The sequence below is a fragment of the Alosa pseudoharengus genome, unplaced genomic scaffold (assembly GCF_046254945.1).
Source record: "Alosa pseudoharengus isolate Yale_2024_CS ecotype anadromous, Long Island Sound unplaced genomic scaffold, YU_APseudo_1.1 YU_APseudo_1.1_scf_14, whole genome shotgun sequence".
Lineage (NCBI taxonomy): Eukaryota > Metazoa > Chordata > Actinopteri > Clupeiformes > Clupeidae > Alosa > Alosa pseudoharengus.
The window spans coordinates 22,544,077-22,569,474 of record NW_027468609.1 but is presented as its reverse complement, the minus strand read 5'-3'; the positions used below and the strand labels follow the sequence as shown (position 1 = coordinate 22,569,474).

The 25,398-nt window shown below is 44.0% G+C and overlaps 1 protein-coding gene across 2 annotated transcripts in view; it reads right to left on the bottom strand.

Annotated features, from left to right (window-relative positions):
* Positions 1-25,398, bottom strand: part of rabgap1 (RAB GTPase activating protein 1) — a 125,384-nt gene that overhangs the window by 59,779 nt on the left and 40,207 nt on the right. For both annotated transcript variants that reach the window (XM_076284198.1, XM_076284199.1), the window contains 3 exons: positions 24,872-25,040; positions 24,524-24,617; positions 12,906-13,056 (listed from right to left, as the gene is read on the bottom strand). In XM_076284198.1, coding sequence (XP_076140313.1) covers positions 12,906-13,056; positions 24,524-24,617; positions 24,872-25,040 — 414 coding nt within the window. The remainder of the gene's footprint in view (positions 1-12,905; positions 13,057-24,523; positions 24,618-24,871; positions 25,041-25,398) is intronic.

Here is a 25,398-nt window from a genome sequence, read left to right as displayed (position 1 = left end):
GTCATGGAGATCATGATGCCGTAACATAAGAGGATCGCTACAGGAGAGGGAGAGGTCATGGGGACTTGACCATGGGACAGCTCTGAAATGGACCAGCGACACTACACTAATTTCCTGTGTATTAGCCGCATTGTGTATAAGCCGCAAGACAATGTTTTATGCAAGTTAAAAGAAACAAAACCATATTAATACCATATTAACTGCCTCACAGCTGAAAACATTTTGTATAAGCTGCAGCTAATAGTTGGGAAATTACGGGAAATTCAATAGCCTTAAAATCACCACAGCTGAAAACAATAAATAGGAATTAGAACTGATGTCTAAATCTTCAGGTCAGTATAGTTATAGAGCAAGTACCGTATTTTCCAGACTATAATTCGCACCGGAGTATAAGTCGCACCAGTCAAAAAATGTCATGAAGAGGAAAAAAACATATATATAAATATATATATGTTGCACCTGAGTCGCAGGACCAGCCAAACTATGAAAAAAAGTGCGACTTATAGTCCGGAAAATACGGTAAATACGTAACACGTCATCGGCACTCGAGCCAATATCTCAATTTAGAACACTGTACCGGAGAGAGACAGCGCGCTCAGATATTAACTACAGTCGGACTCCAATAAATACAATGTTGTACACATTGTAGGCCACGGGTGGCGGAGAGCATAGAACATTGCCTTTGACATCCACCTGTTCTAGATCGTGAAAGCTACTGTCAGTCACAGAGACAGGATGGGTTCATTATGCAACAGCTAAGAATGTTCACAAAGAGGAATATGCTCTGCACTTTGAGTGACCGGAATTCTATTAAAATGCTGGAAACCTCATGGCACTGGGCAGGAGCCAAGTACATGATTGGTACATAGAAATGGGCAGGGCCTCCCAAAGAATAGTGGTGTAAAACACACCAGTGGAGAGGAACCAAACCTGTTATCATTTCACGGTGTGAGTGTGTGTGTGTGTGTGTGTGTGTGTGTGTCCATCCTTGCTGTTCTGCTGCTGGCACCGGTGCACAATAGTGAAAGCGTCGCCATTTGCTGAATAGCCGTCGATGTCTATTTGCACTCCATAATAACTGCTGGTGAAGCGGAGAGTTCAGAAAAGGCCTGACTGCAAGGATATCATTAGTCTCACGCTTTTCCCCTGCCAACAGAAGCCAGGGACTCGCTCCTCAATGGCAAAAAACCCCAAATAGATTGTGGGTCATTCAATGCTGCCATTCAATTAGACACAATGGCTGCACTGCTCGGGACATGATTACTTGACAAAGTTGTGTCCCCTTCACAGGCTCACACACACACACACACACACACACACACACACACACACACACACACACACACACACACACACACACACACACACACTCATCTGTTTGAAGTGGTCATTGTGTGAGATAACCATTCTGGAGGCTTCTCTTTCTGGACACTCTCCCGGTGGTCAAATTTAGCTGTTGGCAGCAGAACACGCCCGCAAATTGACGACAAAAAAAAAAAAAAAAAAAAGGGGTGGGGGGGTGACGAGACTCTTTCTGAAAATAAAAAGCGACTACATCATTAGGTTTCGCTTCCCGCACTGCACCGGTAAGGCTAAGCAAGGCAGAGAGGCAAGGCCCAACAATGAATGGGAGCGCTTCAATCAGCTCATACATTCTGTTCTCTCTCTCACCACGGGGGATCAGGACCTGCCTGGCTAGCTGCCAGACTTAAAGTTCTCCCCCATTCACCACACACACACACACACACACACACACACACACACACACACACACACACACACACACACACACACACACACACACACACACACACACACACACACACACACACACACACACACACACACACACACACACACACACACACACACACACACACACACACACACACACACACACACACACACACACACACACACACACAAAGTCCGCTCCCGTGGTATTCGCTCCCAGCCGTCCCCGACTAATGAGCTTATTAGTTACGATGGTTACGACAGAGGGATGGTGGGGGGCCTGAGTGGCGGGGTGTGTGCTTGCGTCCCGGTCGGGCCGGGTCGGGTTGGTGTGTGCGCCGTAGGGCGCCCTGACAGAAAAGAAGCGACCCGCCGACCCCCACGTCCTTCTGCCGTGGCTGTGGCCTAATCAGCTCATTAGCGAGAGTTGGGTACATACGGAACGCAGGGCACCGACCATGGGCGCTCCCCACGCACACAGACAAACTGGCACTTGGCGCTAATGTGGCTAGCGCTAACCCTGCCGCTTTGGATGTCCTGTCCCAAGGCAGACAAGGGAGGGGGGAGGGCGGCGGGGGGCAGAGCAGTGGGGTACACAATGTCCGAAGCTGCCAGTGACCCTTGGCCGGCTGTAGAAGGTTCAGAGGTAGTCGTACATGTGTGAAAACAAAGGTGTTAGTGTAACGGTAGCAAGCTGGTATGCAGCTGTGCAGTATGTATGTTACCCTCCCGACACCTTGAGAAATGAACTAGTAAGAGATACAGTACGAGCACCTATTGGCTTTAGCTCCCTTGCCAGGATGTTCGCCTCCCAATCCAAAGTGCTGCAAGTTTCAGGTTTGAGTCCGGGCAACTGCAGGGCTGAACGGCGCGGTCAACACAACGCAGGTTACACTAGGGCTGTTCTTACCCTGATAAAACACTTTGAGCTGCTTTCCCAGTCATGAATTACGCCTAGTCAAAGACTGAAAGAGAACCTCAAAGAAGACCTAAAGAGGGGCTTTTAGTCTAGGTCTGGGAAATTGGTCCTTAATGTATTAAACTAACATCCACTTTTAACGTGGCGGCTCATCAAAACTAGCCGCTCGCCTCAGAGAAGCAAGATGTTCATAGGTAAAGAAAAGTGTCGCTCTTGATGTGGTGTTTGAGTTGAAGATGAGGCTTTCCTGCTTCAGCTCGTGCAGCACCAAGCGCTTCCATGGTAGTTAGTAATGAAAGGGTGGAAGAGAGGATCAGTGTGAAAGAGAGGGAGGGAGGGAGGAAGTGAGGTGGTAAGTGAGATGGAGGAGTGATATTTTCGTCCCATGTGTCAGGCTGATATGAAATCTGTTTCAGTGACAGCTTAATAAAGCCAAGACGACCCGAGCTCTCGCCTGCGCCAGTCTTGTCACATCATAATCAATACAGCCCTAACACCTTATACACAGACAAACACACACACACACACACACACACGTTCTTGTATGCGCACACACACACACACACACACACACACACACACATGTTCTTGTATGCGCGCGCACACACACACACACACACACACACACACACACACACACACACACACACACACACACACACACACACACACACACACACACACACACACACACACACACACACACACACACACACACACACACACACACACGTTCTTGTATGCGCACACACACACACACACTCACATGCGCACCTACAGACACACAGTCTACCCACACACACAAAAGCTATTTTCTTCTTTCTCCCAGACAAGGACACAAACAATAACACCGTGAACGCACACACGCACGCTCACACACACACACACACTGTCTCCCTGTGATACTTACGGAAAGAAAAAACATTCTCTTCCTACCCCACCCATAGAAACCACTACAAACACCCAAACACACACCCACCCCCAAACACACAGCTTTCTAAAACAGCAGTCAAACACAGAATTGGCAGGTCTTACCTCTGCCATTACTACTTGTGATAAAAATCTCTCTCATTCCAACATGACCAGTACTTCCGACTATTGAGCAGCGGTTATGTCATGCTGCAACACAATGATATCATGTTATCCAGAATAAGGCGGAGTAAGAAAGAGGGCATCCCTTCCAGGAACAACAAACTCTCTCAGACAGGTAGCCGAGGCTACTAAAAATGACCAAAAAAAGGATGTAGGGGTGTACCTGTTATGGTGATTGATAAGCAAAAGTTCAGGACTGGATGCCAGATTATAGATTATTCCAGGAGGTTGCATCAAACAGCCTGGCAAACATAAATGCCATACACATGTACATGTGTGCAAGCACGTGACTGAGCATGTGCATAGGGGAAAAAGCGGTGGAGAGAGAGAGAGAGAGAGAGAGAGAGAGAGAGAGAGAGAGAGAGAGAGAGAGAGAGGAGAGAGAGAGAGAGAGAGAGGGAGAGAGAGCGAGCAAGGGGATAAGTGCACGTAGGCATGGGAGAGTGGAGCACATCTTGTGGCCACCTGGGACCCCCAGTCCCCGGGATGTTGACTTTACATAACGGCGTGTGACATGGCCGAGCCCAGCAGAAACGCAGCGGGCTCACGAACGCGCCAACACACCACAGGGGCACTGTCACCACAACTCACACACACACACACACACACACACACACACACACACACACACACACACACACACACACACACACACACACCTGAGTCGTGTGTACTTAGCATGGTAAATGAATTGTACTGCCAACATACACAGACAGACACACACACACTATATTGAGTGCATGCATTTAAGCATCTGGTACATTAGCATGATGTGCATACTGTAAAGCAAACACAGACACACAGACACACACACACACAACAGGCTGCCATACGCTCCATTCCTGTGCTGGAAAGAGCTGCCTGCTTTCCATCACAGATTACACCATTACATCTCATAGCACCTTCCCAATCTCCAGAGAAATGCACCATTCATGCCTTCCCAAAAGGCACCATCCATCTGCCATGTAAACAGAGTTTGTTGAACAGAGATTGTCTTTTGGTGACTGAGGCACCCATGGAACTTCACAATGGCTCTGACAGCCCTGGGTGAGGGGTCCATGCCAACACTTTTACCACATCGCAGGGCCTCCATGGGCAAGACGATGCCAAGAGGGAGCACCAGTGGTCCCGAGGGGCACAGGCTGGTGTCCAGACCAGACTTGATCAAAGGAGAAGAAGGAGCAGAATGTGGGAACGAAGGGCAGAGAACAGAGGGAGGAGAGAGAGAGAGAGAGAGAGAGAGGACGGACAGAAGAAACCGCTGGGCACTGTGGCAAGATGGTGTAGGCAAAATGGAGGGGCTGAGAGGGAGGAGGAGGCGTGTTGATGGAAGGCACTCGGGTGTGGGGGTAAAACTGTCAGGGTTGTGTTTATCTCTGCGGGTCTGTAGCACGGGGTCTGAGAGCAAAGCGATGCAATGCAATGCAATTCAATGCTGCTGTGCTGTGCGATGCTGGATGGGTGGCTGGCTGCTCAAGCTCACCCCTTGAGCTGACAGACATAAATACTGGACAAGAATAAAACAACTACAACACACAGGCTTTAAGGCAAGTGCTACCCCACTTTCTCTACCTCCCTCTCTTTATCTCAGTATCTTTTTGGGAAGAGCCTTCACAGCAGAGCATAACCCTGATGTGACAGAACTGGGCAAAGCATATATATATATATTTAAAGAAATGCGAGATTCCCCCCACCCCCCCATCCACTTTTTCGCCTGAAATGGATTTTTTGACAGGAGTGTACTCAGTTCAAGATGTACTGCTTTCATAAGACACTTCTGTGGCTTCACGGATGTCAAGCTGTGCTCTAGCATGCGTTGTTTCAAACAGGGTGCAGCTGTGCTGTGTGGAAAAGAGTGTATGTGTGTGTGTGTGTGTGTGTGTGCGTGTGTGACTAGCTGGCTGATGTGACCAGAGTGAAGCGGACAGACTAAAGCTGGTGACTGAATATTCAACAAAACATTATATATTATATAATGTAAACAAAACATATGTTACAAAATTACACAGTATTTTGAGTACTGCAGCTTGGAATGCATGAAAGCATCCATTGTATAATGACAACATGCCCCAGGGTTCTGATGCATATCTGCAACAAACATTACTATTAGATCTCACGTAAGATTCCCATACATACAAGTCAATGTACATGACTTAGACTTGGAGAAGCCGATGGTCAGGAAGAGATGTTCGAGATGTTTGTGATGTTCGAGATGTTCTTTAGTCAGGTAGATAAGCATATTAGTGAACTCACCTGTTTTAAATGTATAGGAAGAACCAATACATGGTAGGATTTTACTTTCTGAAACCGGATTTTTTAATCTCTGTAACAGCTTCTCCTGACTGCATGGAGCGTCTGACTGTCCCATGGCACGGAGTGCTCTCTGTCTACACTGAATCCTTTTTAAGGACAAGTTCGCTATTTTACACTTAAAGCCCTGTTTTCAGATAGTTTATGATTAAATAGAATGTTTAAGATTGAAATTTGGACACATGCTGCTGTCCTAAGAATTTTCGGTTTCTGTGGTAGCACCCCCCCACCTCCACAACGGCTGCATAGACTAGAACAATCCTTCCTAAAACGCATTAAACTTTCGTTTACAAAGACGTGAAACTCACCGAGTGGTCAGGGGTGTTCACTGATATGCTCACACAAAAATCACTGCAAAAGATGCTTTCCAACAGGTGTTTTACCATTCGTTGTATGTGTCTGTGGAGCTATTTTTTCAAATGCCTCACACCCGTACATTTTTCCGTTGAGAGCTTGAATAAGACACTCCAGTCCAGTTGGTGGCGATAATGCACCTTACACCGTACACTTGCCAATTACAAGCAAAGCACTGGCATTTCATTGAATACACAGAAGAAGCAGAAGATCGCTGTCTTGAAGTATTTTGCAAAAGACAGCTAATTCCGAATTGCGGGAAAATTCGTAGCAAAAAAAGTCACAGACTTCCTTTCAACGATCCAGAAAGGCTAAAGTTGTGGCTGGAATTTCTGGGGTTGGATGTGAGCACACCTGTTGAGGATCTGCAGAAAGCTGATCGCCGTGTCTCTGCGGTCTGCATTTTACTGAACTTGGAGGTCGAAAGAAATCGCCCAAAAAGCTCTTACGTCTGAGAAATACAGCGGTTCCCACATTACATCCTGGGACGAGAGAGTTGGAAGAACTTGGGGTAAGGTTGACATTTTGTAACGTAACATTTGTAACAGGCGGAAAATGTACTTATTTGTTATGTCCATAACCTGTCATGTTCACATCATAAGCCTAACACTAACCCTAGCCTACATGAATAATTTGGCTACATGATTTTGTAAGTTTACTATTTTTTTGGCTGTGGAACTTTCATGATGAAAACGTAATGATTCACGTAGGCCATCATTCACATCGTGCAAGTTCCAAGACATTTTAGCATTAGACATGGACGTGAGAATAATTTGGATAGCGTAGCCTACGATACCGCGACTGCATAAAACTACAGAAAGAATACAAACATCCCCATATCCGTTTCCGGCGGCGGAGTAATACCGTACCTCACAGCACATCCAATACAAGTCAATGGAGTTGGACAAAAACTACGGTAAAACCTGTTGGAAAGCATCTTTTGCAGCGATTTTTGTGTGAGCATATCAGTGAACACCCTTGACCACTCGGTGAGTTTCACGTCTTTGTAAACGAAAGTTTAATGCGTTTTAGAAAGATTGTTCCAGTGAACCTATGCAGCCATTGTGGAGGTGGGGGGGGGTGCTACCACAGAAACCGAAAATTCTCAGGACAGCAGCATGTGTCCAAATTTCAGTCTTAAACGTTCTATTTAATCATAAACTATCTGAAAACAGGGCTTTAAGCGTAAAATACCGAACTTGTCCTTTAAAACATGCAGTTCTATTACATCATATTTCTTGTTCAAAATCACAGAAGATTGTGAGCGACAGAAAGAAAGAGATAAAAAATGAAGTACAAATGGGGCATCCCACAAAAGTTCTGCTGAAAACGTCACACCGCACAATCGCGCTGTACAGCACTGTGTCGCATCCAATTAGGACATTCCAATTGAAAACAAAGCAATCAAACTCATTTTGTCGCTAACAACGCTCACTTGCATCGCATAGTTAGTTAGGACACAGTGTAACATTTTTTCCATCTAGTTCAGTGTTCTGGTGGAGTCAGCTAGCCCAGGCCCTGGCCCCATGCTCCTCTGTTCTGGGTCAGGCCCGCAGACCTCTGGGCCCGCAGGCCTCAGCTGCTGAACCACAGCGAGTACTCAAGCGCAGCCACTGCAGATGTCCTGCGCTTCTCCTGGTCCCGTGGGGGAAGGGGGTATAAATATGAAACATTACACATCCACAGCGAACCACAAGGCAAGCCGGCCAGCCCGGCCCCTGTGTGAGCTGGTCAGCATGGTGGAAATGTGTCGGGAAAGCTGCGATAAAAGAAACCACTGAGATACCGGAACTACCATAGATGCCATCCATGCGACGCTGTGCTACACGTAGAATGTTCTGGCCTGCAGCCTTATTTAAGTGCTTCGGCATGACAAGGCTATGTATTATATAAAATAGCCTCACTACAAGAACATTCCCACCATTTGTAATCTTGTCTATTTTTGATACACAAAATTAAAAAGGACTGCCGAGATATTTTTTGCAAACAAATTCGTAGCAAAGCCATGGCCATTTGCTGAGACAAAACACATCCTCTCAATGTAGAGTACATGATGATACCATCTGGCTTATGCTTAAGTGGACCTATTGCCCTTAAGAATAGATATCAAAATGCCTTCATCCCTCTGTCCATTGAAGCCCTGAACTCAGACAGCAGAAGGAGGTGGCTTGATGTGTCCGTCACCATAGTTCTTTGTATTGTATTTTATTATTTTTAATATATTTTAATTTGAATGTATTTATTTTTAATTGAACCTTCCAACTATCTATTCTTAACGATGGTAGAAGCCATCCTGTTCTCTGGTCTGGATCACGGTTGTGTGTCCGTTCTGTGCTCTGATGTTGTATGTTTGGCGTGGATGTTCTATGCCTGCTGCAGCACAAATTGGCCATCTGGGGAAAACAATAAATTGAAATTTGAACTTGAAAACTTGATTTGATTTACCCTATTCAGCAACTCCGTGTGACACCAGACAAGAACAGGAAAAGGAACATGCTTAATCACTAAACTGCAATCATTCACCACAAATTACACAACAATCTCTTCCACACAGCCATTATGAAACACAAGGGACTAATACGATGATGGCTTTGTCCATGACAGTGTGGCCATTACTGACGACCTGAGTCTTTTATTATGGCGTAGGTGCTGGTGCACGTTTCCAATAAATGCAATTGATTCAGCTAATTCAATTCCTTTATCATAAATGTCAGAGATATGGTGATGGCGGTCAACAATGCAACCTCTTCTCCCTTTCACTTGAGCAGTGAACTGGAAGGGCCATGTGATTTTTCTCATTCTGGTTTTCCCACCAGCGTTGCCAAGGAGATGACAGGCACTTCTATATGAAGCCTCAAATAAATGAGACATCCCGTATCAAAGTCCAGCACGAAATGCGGGGATGCTCTGGTACAAATCAGAGCTGAGATCTATTAAAATGACAGAGCGGGAAAGGACTAAATGTGCTTTCTGGCTTTACTCGGAACTCTGAGACTGGTCTGGACCACTAATGAAAACAAATATCTTTTGCATTAAGGCTCTTTCACACCAAGTCTGAATTGGCGAACAAAATATTCATACGGAATTAAGCAGGTAATGAAATGTGCGGTTATTAGTCTACACACCAAGGCTGAAATTCATTCAGTTTTGAACTTATTTCTGATCGCAACAGTCTGTCCTCGGTGTGTGAAGACATGTATATTTAATCCCCAGCTTGATTTTATGCAAATGTTTTGTCCGAAAATTGTGACATAGTGTGAAAGGGCGTTTATGAGGAGCCGTTGCGCTCTTCAGATGAACGACATCTAGTTCTCCCACCCGTACGTTCAGGGCAATCCAAACTTTTTTCAGCTGTCGTTCCCGTTACTGGAATGTACTACCAGTTTCTACTAGAGCAGGGGCTTCCTCTCTGTGCCTTCAAAAAACTGACCCAGCTCTTCAGAGAGTATATCCTCTTGTAGCACTACTTACAACTAGACTTGCTAATTCTAGCACTTACCACCTGACTAGAACTGACACTTGACTGTATGGACGTAGCATTCACTAACTTGTCCTTATCACACTACACTCTACTCTGTTTCCCTTGTTGGAAGTCTCTTTGGATCAAAAACCGTCAGCGTAATGTAATGTAATGTAATAATGTAATGTAATCATGCTTGCAGCCATTGACGGATTTCTTTCAATGTACTTCCCAGGTCTACTCAACCCAACATAACACCAGAGACCACTCAGTGGACTGGTCTATAAAGCATGTGGCAGATGTAGGGCATCAAGCCCCTGTAGGGGTTAACAGTTCAGTCACGCAGAAAAACAACACACAGTTTGGTTTCACATTTTCAACACAGATGCCTCTTCCACACAACTCCTCACTTGTGTACAAAAAGACTAACCAAAAAAAAAAAAAAAAAAACACATTTAAACCTGAGCACCATGAAAAGTACTCACTGAGAGCAGGAATTTGGGACACATTCAATGATTTTGATGCAGTGGTACAGTGAAGTAAGTGTAGAGTGCGTAGAGTCAGTCAGGTGTTTTTCTAGGGTATGAAAGAATAGGAATCCTCTAGAGGAGTTCCACAGATGCCAGATCAGATTGTGTAATGCTGACAGGCACATCACACACACACACACACACACACACACACACACACACACACACACACACACACAGCAGTACAGCAGTACTATACATAACACTCACTCTCATGGTGCTTTATTTAGCTGTGTAGCCTGCACTGTGTCCAGCTCAACAGCCAGGAGGTGACAGAGAGAGAGAGAGGGTGGAGAGAGAAAGAGAAAGGGACAAATGAGGGAGAGAGGGAGTGTGGGATGGACAAGAAAGTGTATATGCATATGTAGCAAGAGAAGGAGGAGATGATGAAGGATGTCTTCTCTGACAGGAGGATAAATGTCTGGGAAATATGAAAGAGTTAAAGCAGGGCATAAAGAGGCTGAAGATAGTGAGGGAGGATGCCTAAAACAAAGGAAAAGTTTAAGGAAGCATGTGTGTCACTGTTTAAAAAAAACAGAGAGAGAGAGAGAGATGGAGAGAGAGAGAGAGAAAGTGAGAGAGGGGGAGAGGGAGAGGGAGAGAGATGCTGAAAAGGCAGGTGCCCAGAAATAGAAATGAACAGGAAAGGAAAGAAACAGATGAAGGAGCCTGACTGGGTTTGATAAAGAATGTGTGTGTGTGTGTGTGTGTGTGTGTGTGTGTGTGTGAGACAGCGATGGTTGCCGGTTGCCTAGAACAGCTTAGTCTGTGATGTGAGGCGATGTGGTGGAAAACCAGCCGTCCCTTTCCATATTGCACCTGGCAAAAGAGAGAAGAGGCACTGCGGACACCCAGCTGTTTTCTCTCTCTCTCTCACTTGCCCTCTCTCTCTCTCTCACACACACACACACACATCCCGCTGACTACCCACCCCCCCCAAAAAAACATCTGAGTCACACAACATTCACTGAAAAAACAAACTCACACAGTCAGCTATCACCCTGACACACACACACACACACACACACACACACACACACACACACACACACACACACACACACACACACACACACACACACACACGCATATCGGTTTCCCAGCTTTAACACAAACGGCAGACGTTTCCCTACACCATTCACAGGAAGTGACACAAAAAGGTCAAAGTTCAGGGATTAGGAATATCAGGCATTCCTCACATGGTCACTGGGGAGCCAGCCTGAACCCCTCATCGCAACTAACCTATCACAGCGGGTCGTCTGGAGTCAGTTCATCTGAAGTTTCTGGACAGAGGGCTCCCAACCCAACAACATCTCAGTTCATCTAAATGGTTCTGTCTAAACAATCACTCAGCCATCTTCATGCAGCCGAGTGGGACCAGATGGGAGGCAACTGGATCAACAGTTTGCTTACATAATACTCGCACGCCACGCCAGTCCAGTGGAGACCCTTTCTATCCCCCTCAAACACATAACACACACACACACACACACACACGCTTTCTTAATTTTCTCTGACATTCGCATGAAGCCCCTTTTGCATCTGTGACAGTTTGCCTGTACAGGTAAAAAAAAAAATTCACGAGTCTGAAGTGATGTTCAGAGCTTAAGCTGCTGCCAAACTGACAGACCACGACTCCTCAAAAGAGCACAACAAAGACCATTTTTTCCAATCAGATTGGCGTTTAATCTGCGTTTACATGGAACAAGCAAGCATTTAATCATTCAAGGACTGATAACTATAACGATAATAATAACTAATAACTAATTAATATGAATGACAAAGTTCTCACATGTGTGTGAACGGCCCTTTAGAAGCTCCTAGTTGTACTGCCGCTAAGGAAACTCATTTGTTTACGTCACTGTGCATTAATACAACGCAGCGCAGAAAGAAAAAATGTAACAATCGGAGTACTTGTTTATATGGGTAGATTTTTCAAGCGATCGGATTATCAAACGGACTCCACCACCTTTCTTGATCCGATTAGAAATTTAGTCGGATCGGGACGAATCCGATCGGTTGAGGTGTTTACATGAGGTATTTGTTTTCCAACTGAGCCGTTATTCCATTTCTAATCAGATTAAAAGTGTCCATGAAACGGGGCTAGTGTGATTGTGATTTGTATGCCACCAAGCTCTGATAGATCTGTGTTTCATCTATTTCTCTGAATGGTCTAGAGTTCAATAGAAAACAATTGCAGAATAATCTTATGTCAAAAGTCACTGTCGGTTAATGTGGCACAAACGCATTCCACACTTGTCAGGTCATGACACCACCACATAAGACTCTAACTAATCCAATTCTCAACTTTTTTTACTGCCAAACTTCCATCACACTTGACAAAACAAAACAACAACCCAAACAAAATCAACACACTTCATACAATCCCAAGAAGATACGCAGACCACGACATGACAAAGACGACTAATCTGCTCGGCGTCGCCCTAAACATATCTGTGTACTCATCGGCACAGCGTTCATCACAAGACTTATCGGGTGGACTTACTTTTGTGATTAGCGTCCGGTACTCTTCCACCTGGTGGTCGTTGTTATGGCAACCAGCGAGGAGCTGCCACACCTCGCCCCTGAGGGCTTCAGGGACGCCACTGCGGACGAGGGCGGGGAGCTGCTTGGGCCGCACTGACAGGTTCAGGTGCCTGAGGGGAAACAAGGATACACAACACATCAGCCATTAGAGTCTTCACTGGGCTCTCCTTTCGTTCGTTTCCAACCTTAAAAACCTGAAGGTAAGAAGGTAGCACACACACAGATCTTCATGATGAGGTGGACTCATTTACAATTTATCCAACTGATTTTGTAGCCTGGCCCGACCCATCCTAGATCTCCTTTCAGGGAGATACTAGTCTGGAACACGATAGTTCACTAGCATTTCCCTCAGACAAAAAAAATGTCAGGCCAATCAGCGACAAGAGGGGATGACGAAACCAAAACTGTGATAAACGGTAGAAGCAACACATGCAAACATCAAAAAATGCAGAAATTTATTTACAGCAAAGGTAGGCCAACAACATGCATTGTTTCCTGACTGTCGATGCTGTTCATTGTCAGTTTGTAAAGTTTAGGCGAAGTCAGATAGATAGATAGATAGATACTTTATTGATTCTATCTATCATCAAGTCGGAAGTAACATTAGGAATCTCTGATCAATGTGGTTGGTTAGGCTGGACCAAATTCAAAGTTAGCGCCTGTCATGATGCAAGCGTTGGAAAGGAATCCCAATCGTGAGTCACCAGATTCTATTCACTTTGTGAAAGAGTTTGGCCTTCACAACATGCCTTTGTTTGTTTGTTTGTTTGTTTGCTATACACAGTTATACATTTTTTTGTTTGTTTATTTAATGCTTGGCATAAACTCTATTCGCAGTAGTTCTGTTCACTGTGAAAATAAACTTACATGTATCATGATGCATTTGAGTTGTTACCCTGGTACAAATGTTTCCTTTGTGAGTCCCAAGAGTTGTCAAAATCAATAAGTTTAAGAACCCAGACACAAAACACTTAGCTGCTGCTCAAATACATCCCTTTTTAACACTCCCACACCTACCACAATACTGTGCTTGTTCTGGAATAGCTCAACTTGTCAATATCATTTTTTGGTAAGGGGGGGGGGGGGGGAATGGACCCTTAGGAATGGGCATATCAAAATGTTTACTTCCAATCCCTGCATTCTGAGGTATTTCAGTCAATAATATCTTCTACATTTGCAGTAAATTTATTCATTTAGTTTTATCCAAAGTGACTTATATAGAGCAACTCTGAGTTAAATGCCTTGCTCAAGGGCACAACGGTGGAAGCCGGGAATTGACAAAAATAAAAATGAATGCAACTATATCGGGGCATATCAGTTTGGACAATGAAGTGTGCAAACAGGACCTCGATACACATTGAAAAGACAGTATATTTGAAGTATTCTGGAGTCCATCATTTTTCTCCGTCGCCCTTGCCACTAAACAGACATGTCGGACAACTGCAATCAATCTAGCCATCCATCCATCTGTCCAGGGTTCCTACACATTTTCCATTTCAAAATTCCATACTGTTTCCATGCTCAAATTTCCAAACTTCTCGGTAGATTTTCTGATCATATTCTCGACATTGCGGCCAAATCTGGTTTGGGATAACTCGGTGAAAACAAAGGTATGGACAACTGAAGTGAATTAAAAAATGACGCTTAATATTCGTCCATTTAGCTGGGTCATTTTTAGTTGTATCTGATCTTACTTGTATCATAGTTGTATCTTGACGATGGGGACTGACGGGTGAATCTCACGAAGCCTGTCAAACTGACATCAAAATATTATCTACCTCATTTGATTGATTTTTTAATTTAAGTGACTGAATATAATGTTAACTTTTATTTTCTGATAAAATTATTATAGTAAAACAATTTAATATAACTTTATTTCAATGTTATGGTAGCAAGATCCAGAATAATTCTCATTACCGATATGGTAAATGACAAACGGAGACCATTAGTAAGAAAACTATTTTTTGATTTTTTTTTTTCATTTACACAAATAAGTACATTAAATGAACAGTACTGCACATCAAAATGTATATTTTATATATTTTAAATTCCAGTTTAAATGAATTAACTCTCATTACCGAAATACAATGTGTATTGTAGAGTTACATTTTTCAAATAATCTCTTTGTTATAGATATATTTTGAACAAAACCCACTTGTGGGGCACAGTTAAGGAACATATTATAACAAAATGAAGACATTTTTGTCTCTTAGAAACAACATCTTTACAATATCTATGCATTTTTATGCATTACGGTAATGAAAAGTCTGTTACGGAGGATGAGAATTTATGTTACGTAATGAGTGATTCATTTTACCAAATTAATTTCAGATACACACAAGAGAGGTGTTCAATTGCTAGTGTCACAGGAAGGGGATTTACTAGAGTGGCCGGTCAATAACCAAGAACTTTTACCATCCAAAAAATCACCAACAAAGCAACCTTTGTGGGCAAAAAACATCACCAAAAGAGTAGCTTTCGAGAGCATTTCACTGGGCTTACAAGCAGATACCTTCCGTCGTCTGTGTTTTGTTGAATTAGAACCCATGACACCTCCAGAATGCTCAACAGTGGTGTCTGGCTTCCCAGATCCACCCTCCTCCACACTCCTGATTGGTTACCAACAAATACCAACAAATTCTTTGGGTATTCCTGTTCATTGCTGTGGCTGTTTATGATCCAATCAGCAACATAACCAGACAAACCTCAAGCCCTAGAGTGGGCACCAACAACTACCACTCTGGAAACACAGCAGCAAGATTTAACACATCTCAGAGTCAATTCAAGTTGCTATGAGAGCCTCAGTCATGGCCACTGAGTTCCTTTTTCAGCTCCTTTCAGTGACCATATTTGAATACTAAAATCTAACAGAAGTGTTGTGGTCGACTTACAAAGCCTCAAACACCTATCTTCACTGTGTGTGCTTGTCAGCCACCTTCCCTTACCTCTGAAACCAGTTCTGCATACTTTAACTTTCAAAGGCTTTCTCCATCACATCATCAAAAGAGAATAGTTAGCGCAATAAAGTAGACAATGTGCTTACTCAATTGGTCTCAAAGCAGTCACATCCCTGACCCATATGTCTCTCCATGGCCCTAGCTCTCTCAGTTGATCTTCTCCAAATCATGCCAGTTCATCCATTTTCCTTGTTTTGCTTGAGCTCAAAACAAGCTGGTTACCATCTGTTCTTTCTCCTGTGCTGTAGACTTACAGTACCCCACACTTTCCAACTGATACCAAGACCAAACTCTTGTCTTCTTTTCTGCTCCTGCCCAACAACACTGTACCACCTCCCTAAATTCGTCATGTTTTTCACAATAGACGGAATCACCTTGCCATCAATATACAACTTTTCTTCCACTAGTTTCCCTCTCCTAATAGATACACCTGTACATTTGCTAGGTTATATCCTTGTTATCCATTTTATCATTCAACTTGGCCTACGGGTACATGGAGCCGACGGATACATGGCCACAAGTACATTGGTCATGTCACCCACATAGGCTCAGATGGAAGGTATCTGAGTGCCCACATAGGCTCAGTAGGGCCACATAGGCTCAGATGGGAGGTATCTGAGTGCCATCCTGCACCTTTTACTGTACCTCCAACAACCAATTTGACAACCCATTATGGTGCCCTCATAATTACCTCCATTGCCATGGTGAAAACCAATGGTAGTTAAAAGAAATAAAAAGAAACCATGACATTACTGATTGACAAGAGATAGAAAAAAAAACACAAGCAACTGATAAAAACACTATCACTGGTCTTAATGCCTGTGTTGTGGTATGCCATGCAAGTAAACTTGGCACCAAAAAATGAGACAGAATCCACAGTCAAAAACACAGAGCCAGTACAGAGCAGACCAGACAATCGGGGCAAAAATATATCAAGGGACCGGGCGAAACTGTAGATAAAACAGTAAAGTTAGTCAATAATCCAAGAAGATTTAACATGAAATAGGCTACGCTTGAAAAAAAGATCATCTGGGGAGGAAAAAGCGGAATCACAAAGCGGTATCACATCAACTGTTTTAACGCCTTTTAACAACGGGCTGAGAAACAAGTTAGTGGAGAGAACACCAGATGTTAGGTGAACCTGACTAGTAGAGGAAACGGGTCATCATATATCATATATCAAGATCATCACCACATCATTACCGCAACTCAGCTTCTCATTACTGTTATTACCCTTTAAAATGCGTGGTAATGAGAAATTGGAGTAAAGGTAATGAGATGTCCTTGACTAAGTTGGCAAATAACACAAAATGCTAGCAAGCTATGTAACCTTAACCTTTACAAAAAATTAAAGTCTTATATTGTCTTTATCATCATAAAATATAATTTCAAATATTTTTAAAAGCATTGAGTATTGCAGCATATCGGTAATGATAATCAACAGTGTAACAGAATAAAGATTCTATGACATTTACACAAATATCATGATGTGAGAGAAGAGAGAACAACTGAACTTGATTCCATTTTAAACCTTTTGTCTCAAGTGATGCATCATGGGTCTGCTTGTTAATTTAATGGAACAGTGTACTTTTTATAGGCAGGCAAGTCGCATTACGGTAATGAGGAACATTTAGTGTGGACACAATATTTGTACAATAAATGTAACCTTTCCTTTTGTATTAATAATAAATATAGACATTTTTACACAACTTTGCATAATCTTCTTCAATTTATGTAAAAAGGATTTTTCATGAAATTAAAACAAACAGTAGAATAATGGATCCGGACACATTTCGGTAATGAGAATTCACTGTGATTTTTGGTTAAATTGCTATGAAATAGTGTTATAATGATAGTAAAAACCATCTGTCCCTATAGTATTCTTTACTGTCTTTGTAGAAAATATCATAGTTACTATTAATAAAATATTGTTTTCGGAAAATAGAACCTGGACATGTTAACCACAGCTTCATGAGAATCACCTTGACAGTTAAGCTACACAACAGTAGGAATGGTTCATTATGACCTGAGTGAAGTGATTAGTACTGCAAATGCAATAGTCTGGAAACACAAATATTTCTCCATACCCTTGTTTCTTTTTTCCATACATATCCAGACCTGGAAATTACTCAAATCAAATTCCATACTTTTCCAGGTTTTCCATACTGCGTAGGAACCCTGTCTATCTATCCAGCCGTCACATTTCCATTGCAAAGCTGAACAGTACAGCACAGTCTAGAGCACTGCCTACCTCTGCCAAGTGCTGATTCCCCTGAAGAACACAAACTGTGATTCTCGTGTGATTCACACATGAGAGTCATTTCTCAATGGAAATACCAGAATACCTTTCTTTTTTTTTTTTTTTATCAAATCTAACCTTATCATATCTTAACAAGCTTATCCTCGTGGAGCATCATATCACATGTGCATATTGCTGTAAATCGAAAGATTAATTGACCATGTGACAGGACATGACATGGACGACATGTATACATTTACATGAATACAGCATGATGTTCGTATTAAAGAGGGCATTAGAGATTCTGAGCAAAAACACTTTTTTATTCTCAGATTCAGCGATTATACAGTATTTTCCCAATCCACTAGCTGTCAATTCTGTGTAGAGCACAAAAGCCTGACATAACAAATTCATATCACCATAACGCTGCACCCAAAAGGTAGCATTTTCCTTCCTTCATTTCATTTATTCATTCATTACTGACATTAAATTGCACATAGGAGTGTGTCTGTTACCACAAAATTAAATATCAAAATTTAATAAATATTATAAAGTATCTATCTATCTATCTGTCTATCTAACACGTGAGGCCTGTTTTCACTGAACAGACCTCTTGTGATTCCACCACTGCCGAGAGATAGTCAATAGTACAAAACTAATTTAGTGGTACTGTATGTTGCGCATAAAGCCAGGGGTGCACTCAAAATCGGTTAACAAGGTTGTGGCAATTACTTTGGTTCTCGCCATCTTGTTTAAACATTGTAAAACAATTGACATCTATAAGTTTAAAGAAAACACATCCGTGTCTGGCTTTAGGCTCAACATACCACTTATGTTGCTTCATAGTACTAGTGCAGTGCCCATTCAAACATGCCATTCCTGAAGAAAACCTGTAGCTCAATTACATGCCCACAGGTATGCCTGCTTTGAAAATAGGATGATAGGGAAACATCATTCCAGCTAAGCATTCAATAATGAATACTGAATATCATAATATATTAGCCTATAATTAATGTGGCCTCTAATACATGTGTAATAAATGTAGGCATGGCTGCATATGACTTTTCTACAGATCAGAATGACATAAGCCTAACAACTGTTTTGAGTAAAGGCTAAATGTGTATTAAGCTTACTGAATAACTTCCTAGCGTGTTGTTACAAAATCCGCGTTATCATTTTATGCAAGCAAACTACATACATGGAGTCTTTATTGTTGAGGTCAGACATGATAATCATCTTGCATCTTAACCCACAAGCGGTTCCCGAGTAATCCGTTTTTTAAATTGCGACTGACTATCATCAAAGTGAGACCTAGCTAGCAACTGTCAGTACACAATCCATGGGGTGGAGCTCCCCTGAAACTGGTCCCCTTGGAAACAGTGCAGAGCAGCGATAAACGTCCTACGTAAATAAGCATATTTTTGAAATATGCGTTCAAAAATCTTCAAAATCGAGAGTGCACACCTTTGTGCCACGCGCGAGCCACATACAAAATCTTAGGTCAGTCTGACAAGCGGTCAGCGAGATATGCGTGCCACAGACACACACACAGACGCTTCTTGCTTTATAGATAGATTATACTATTATGTATAATGTTTATGTTCTAGTGGGGTATACTGTTTACCCAACTGAAACATAAGCACCATCACAGCCTCTGGATCCACGGCACACAGGAGCAGCTGTAAAGATGGCAGAAGTGGGCACATGAAAATGGGCTCTCTGACCCCAGGCCTCAGTGGACTCCTGCGACCCCTTTTCACTGGCGCACAAAGAACAACAACAGCAACAACAACAACAGCAACCAGGGAAGCAAACAACATTGACCACAGCAGTGAAGAGACAACAACCCAAGTGGAGCGAAGCGCTTGGCCACGCGGCGACTACGAGACCTTTCCAGCGCCGCCGCAGGACACGGCTGTTCCAGCAGCCGCTCCGCTGACGCCACCGTGGCATTCTGCGCAAAATATAAAATGCCCACCGACCGACCTCCTGCGGGCTGTACCCCCTTATTGCCATGGTAACGCGCCACCGTGGTGGAACAAACAGAAAAGACAAGGGGGGTTGAGAGGGGTCTGTAAAATGTGCCTGGGGGGGGCACAAGGTGTGTGTGTGTGTGTGTGTGTGTGTGTGTGTGTGTGTGTGTGTGTGTGTGTGTGTGAGGGGTAAAGGAACATTGGAATTTATGTACCTACTGTGGAGAGTACCAAGGGAACACAAAGAGCCCTCTCTTTCTCTGTCTTTCGCTCTGTCTTTTCTTCCACAACCCTGTGACCAGCATCAAGTCAAGCTTGCTGACTCAATTATACCACACTGTACCAGGAAAAAACAGGCGAGATGGGGAGAAGAAGAGAAGCAGGAATGTGTGATCAAGCCTCAGGAGAATTAGACAGAGAGAGAGAGAGAGAGAGAGAGAGAGAAAGAGAGGGAGGGAGAGATGGCAGTAGGAGCAGGGGAGACTGAAGACATTCAGCGAAAGGTGACAAAAACCAAAGGACACCGAGAGTCAGAGAGCGAAGTGGAGAGAGCCTGATAGGCTGAGACAGAAAGACAGACTCTAGAGTAAATAAAGTAGAAATGAGAAAAAGGAACGAAAGGGTGAAAGATGAATATGAGGAGACAGAAAGAGACAGATAGAGTCCGAGTGTGATACGGTTGAGTGAAAGAGTACGTAAAACTGCGCAGGGAACATCTGAGAGAGCAGATGTCTAGTATAATATCAGTTGTCATGCAGGCACTTCTAAACCACTTCATTGTTTTCACTTGATGACTTCATCAAGCATGGAAACAAGTCTGTTGTTGTGGTTGTCAGTACGCCCAAATCTGCGTTTATCCTTTTTGGAAAACGAAGGTCCAAGAAAACCCGGTTCACCTCCCCTGACCTCTCGTGCTTTGAGAAGGGAGATTCAACCTGGGGGCTGTTTCCGGAACGCTATGGAAAGATCCAGCGTGACCTAAGCACTGCCAAAGCCTCTGGCTCTGGACTATAACTATTGCGTGTTTCTCTTGTCCAATGTTTATTTATTGGTGTGTTGTGTTTACATGTTGATTGCAAAGGTTATGCAACGTGTGGTATTTTCCTCCCTGATAAAGACGGGGTGTGGGGGGGTGGTGGAAGAAGAGAGGGGGGCGCGGAAAAGGACAACAAAGCAGTGCTTTCAGAGTGATGTAAGAGGATGCTGAGTTCTCCTTCAGGGCTGTTGGACCAGCTGGGTGGTTCATCTGGCCTCAGACACTACTCACAGCAGATGAACGAGAAAAGCTTTGTTGAGAGGAAATACACTCGTGGTCTGGGCAACACTTGGCTTTTACCATGGACCGGATTTAACAAAGACTACATAACTGCCCGTTAAAACCTTGACAATATCCAAAAAAAAAAAAACAATATCCACAATAATGGCAAACTAGGTGAGGCTCTGAAGGGCAAACGGCGTCTCATCATCTCAACACAATTAGGGTTGAGCCAGGTCCTGAGTACCCAGACTGCCGAGCATCACAGCTCACTGACACACTGAGACAAAACACACTGAGTCGTGTGTGTGAGGTGTGTGTTGAATGTGTTAGTATGTGTTTCGTGTGTGTGTGTGTGTGGGGGGGGGGGGGGGGTTGATTGTTGATTGCTTCAGCCACATCTGAGATACACCTGAGCTGCAGCTGAATGGTGTGGGTGAGCTAACGAGCGACTAACGAAGGTAATGGAACATGACAGCGAAGATGCTCCGGCTGAGTATGACTGGGAGAACATCATGGCTTCGAGGAACACGGGGGAGGGGGGGGGGGGGATGTGGAAGACGAGGGGAGAAAAAATCCAGATGTGGCAACCACATTTACAGTACCTCTCCCTCTCATAAACACAGGCACACACACACAGGCACACACAAGCACACACATCACCTCATTGTGTCACAGGAGTTCAGGCACCAGCCAGTAAGATCCTGTAATTAAATTTTTCTGCTTTTTAATTGAATTAATCTCGAGGTTTTGATTAAGAACAATGAGCGAGTAATGGGAGGGGGAAATTATCTTAATACGGCCCTATTTCTGGATCAGACCACCCCCCCCTCCACACACACACACACACACACACACACACACACACACACAACACATGCACACATATGCACAACCACACACTACATACACACACTCCTCCCCCTGCTTCCAAAGATTAAAATATCTATCTAATTTCCCAACCATGAATTACAAATTAGCAGGAAGTCGGTGCTTGTGTGTGTGTGTGTGTGTGTGTGTGTGTGTGTGTGTGTGTGTGTGTGTGTGTATGTGTGTGTGTGTGTGTGTGTGTGTGTGTGTGTGCGGCTGTGCGCGCATGTGCATATGCATGTGTCTGCATCTGTGTGTACGTGTGAGTGAGTGTGTGTGTGTGTGTGTGTGTGTGTGTGTGTAAAAATGTTCATCTGTTAGCGCGCCCACAGGAACAGAAGGAAACAGAAATATCAAAGACAATTCCGTGGGCGAGGACTGCGGGGCTATTTCTGTGTCACTTCTCGAGCTCTGCTGTCTCTTCATTCCGACAGCTGCTTGTTCAGGGAGAGAGAGAGAGAGAGACACGGTACAGAAACAGAATCTCCCACATGCCAGCACTCATTACAAACCACAAGCTCAACCCAGGGATGACAAGGGCGGAAAATCCGCTTTCTGTACACACACTGGCAGCAGCCCAATTTAGAAGAATAAAAACTTAAAGCGATGGTTCGGAGTAATTTCACTCTAGGGTCCTTTGCACCATGACCCCGAGCCAAACACCCTCCCAGAACCTGTTTTCCCTTGGTCGAACCCTGGTCGAGTAGCGCTGTCAGAAACGTATGACTTTCTGCAGGTGCTAATGGAACCAAATTAGTATCTCGTAAATTACCCCACTAATAATTCCCAGAATGGTTCAAAACTTCTACAGTGGTACAGCTATGTTCTTTACTCATAAAACGAGGCATTGGAAAGTTTGTAAGTACACCAGGAGTTTATTTAAGTAGCACTTGCCTACTGGTACTGGTACTACGAACAAAATATTAGTGCATTCCTGGATCTACATCCTTACGCATGCTTCCTGCCAGGACTTTTACGTCGACGCAGCGGTAGATAGTAGCAGAGTAGAATCCCTCAGGCAAGTGTTATTTAAATAAACTCCTGGTGTACTTTTCAATGCCTCGTTTTATGAGTAAAGAACATAGCTGTACTACTGTAGAAGTTTCGTACCATTCAGGGCATTATTAGTGGGGTAATTTACGAGATACTCTATAGGTTCCATAAGTGCCTGCAGAAAGTCATTCGTTTCTGACAGCGCTATTCGACCAGGGTTCGACCAAGGGAAAACAGGTTCTGGGAGGGTGTTTGGCTCTAATCTGACTCCGCCAGATCGATGCTTCGCATTTGCTCTGCATGTCCATCTGGAAACTTTCCGTTGGAGAACTTTTGGGAAGGGGCGGAAATACTGGTTAGCTGATTGGATAAACCATCTGTCTATCACCACCTATGTTAGTTATCGACGGGCCAAATCAACCAATTACATGAACGAAGTGTTCTTCTAATGCCTTCTTTAACATACAATTAAGTTAGGTAACGTAACTAACGTTACCATTACTTACCATTTGTATGTGACATGAACCTAATTAACAACAATTCCCATCAAGTTTTCACGGTAGGCTACACTTCTGAAGAAAGTATATTCCTCCATTATGAACTGGAATCGGTCTTCCCAGGCTGCATGGCTAAGACTCATAGCTTCACAGCTTACCCAGGAATACTTTCTAATTTGAATAAAACTTGCGCGATAGCTATGCTCATCTCATCTGTGGATGCAGTCATGTTGTTCGTTGCGTCACACCTAAACCCGCCTCAAAACCAACGCTGATTGGCCGTTCGTTTGGTGAACTGCTCCAAATTTTCTCTATCGGGAAGTTGCCAGACTGATCTGCGAGGTAAAACCTGAAGCTCGCGAGATCAGGATGGTCTCACAAGGCTAGTTTGGTTCGGGGTCATGGTTGTGTTTTGTTGTTTGCTTGTATGGTTGTTTGCTTGTTTGTTTTGATTACATTTTTATTTAATATTTGTACCTTTGTTGTAGGCGAGTAGCTAATGGAGAATGTAGACAAGCTAGATAACTGTACCATGAGACAACAGATTACATAGATGATAACACAGTTTGTGCATCAGTGGGCCATGTGCTTTTTGTTGACGCAAACGAAAATCAGACGCTTGTTTGGGCCTCAGGGTTAGCAGGTCCTAGCAAACCACGCACATGACAGGCGGGTGATGTATGTACTTTGGAGAACACATGTTCTGCTGCCGGGTACGGAGAGAGATACGGGGGGAAAGAAAAGTGAAAAATGGAGATAGGAAGAGAGAGACAGACAGGCTTGCGTGACTCACCATTTAGACAGCAGATCTCCCCACGTCTCCAGGATCTTCTCAGCGCACTCCTTAGACACGTCCCCAGAGCCACTCAACAGGGGCTCGTCGTTATCTATGATGAGAGCGAGAGAGAAGGGGGGGGGGGGTACAGACAGAGAAAGAGAAAGGGTTACTTTAAAATGTAAAAAGCTTTCAACAAGAATCTACAGAATAGTAGTCGATTTGTCCAATACCAGGAAGCCAGATGCTTCACCTGCCTCTAGATCTTTTAGTAATTTTCATTTGCCCTAGTGGCACCCCCCCCACACACACACACACCATACCCCACCTGCCCCCCCTCAAACACACACACACTCTCTCACTCACCTTCCTCCTCCTCATCCTCAGGCGGGGAGGGCACATTGGCGGCGTGCGAGGCAGACTGCGGGAGGTTGGGCGTGGCCGTTGTCTTCCTGCGCTCCCTCTCGGACTCGCTCTCCAGGCTCACCACCTCGTACAGCGTGTCTGTGTTGCTCTTCCGCTCCTTACGCTCCAGCTGGACACACACACACACGCACACACACACAAACGCGGACACACACGCGCGACCAGACACACACACACGCGCGACCAGACACACACACACGCGCGACCAGACACACACACACACACACACACACACACACACACACACACACACACACACACACACACACACACACACACACACACACACACACACACACACACACACACACACACACACACACACACACACACACACACACACACACACACACACACACACACACACACACACACACACACACACACACACACACACACACAGCTACGGTCAGTTCTAGAATAGCTCAAGTGGTAGACCGAATGCTGGGGAAAGGTGCTGACAACAG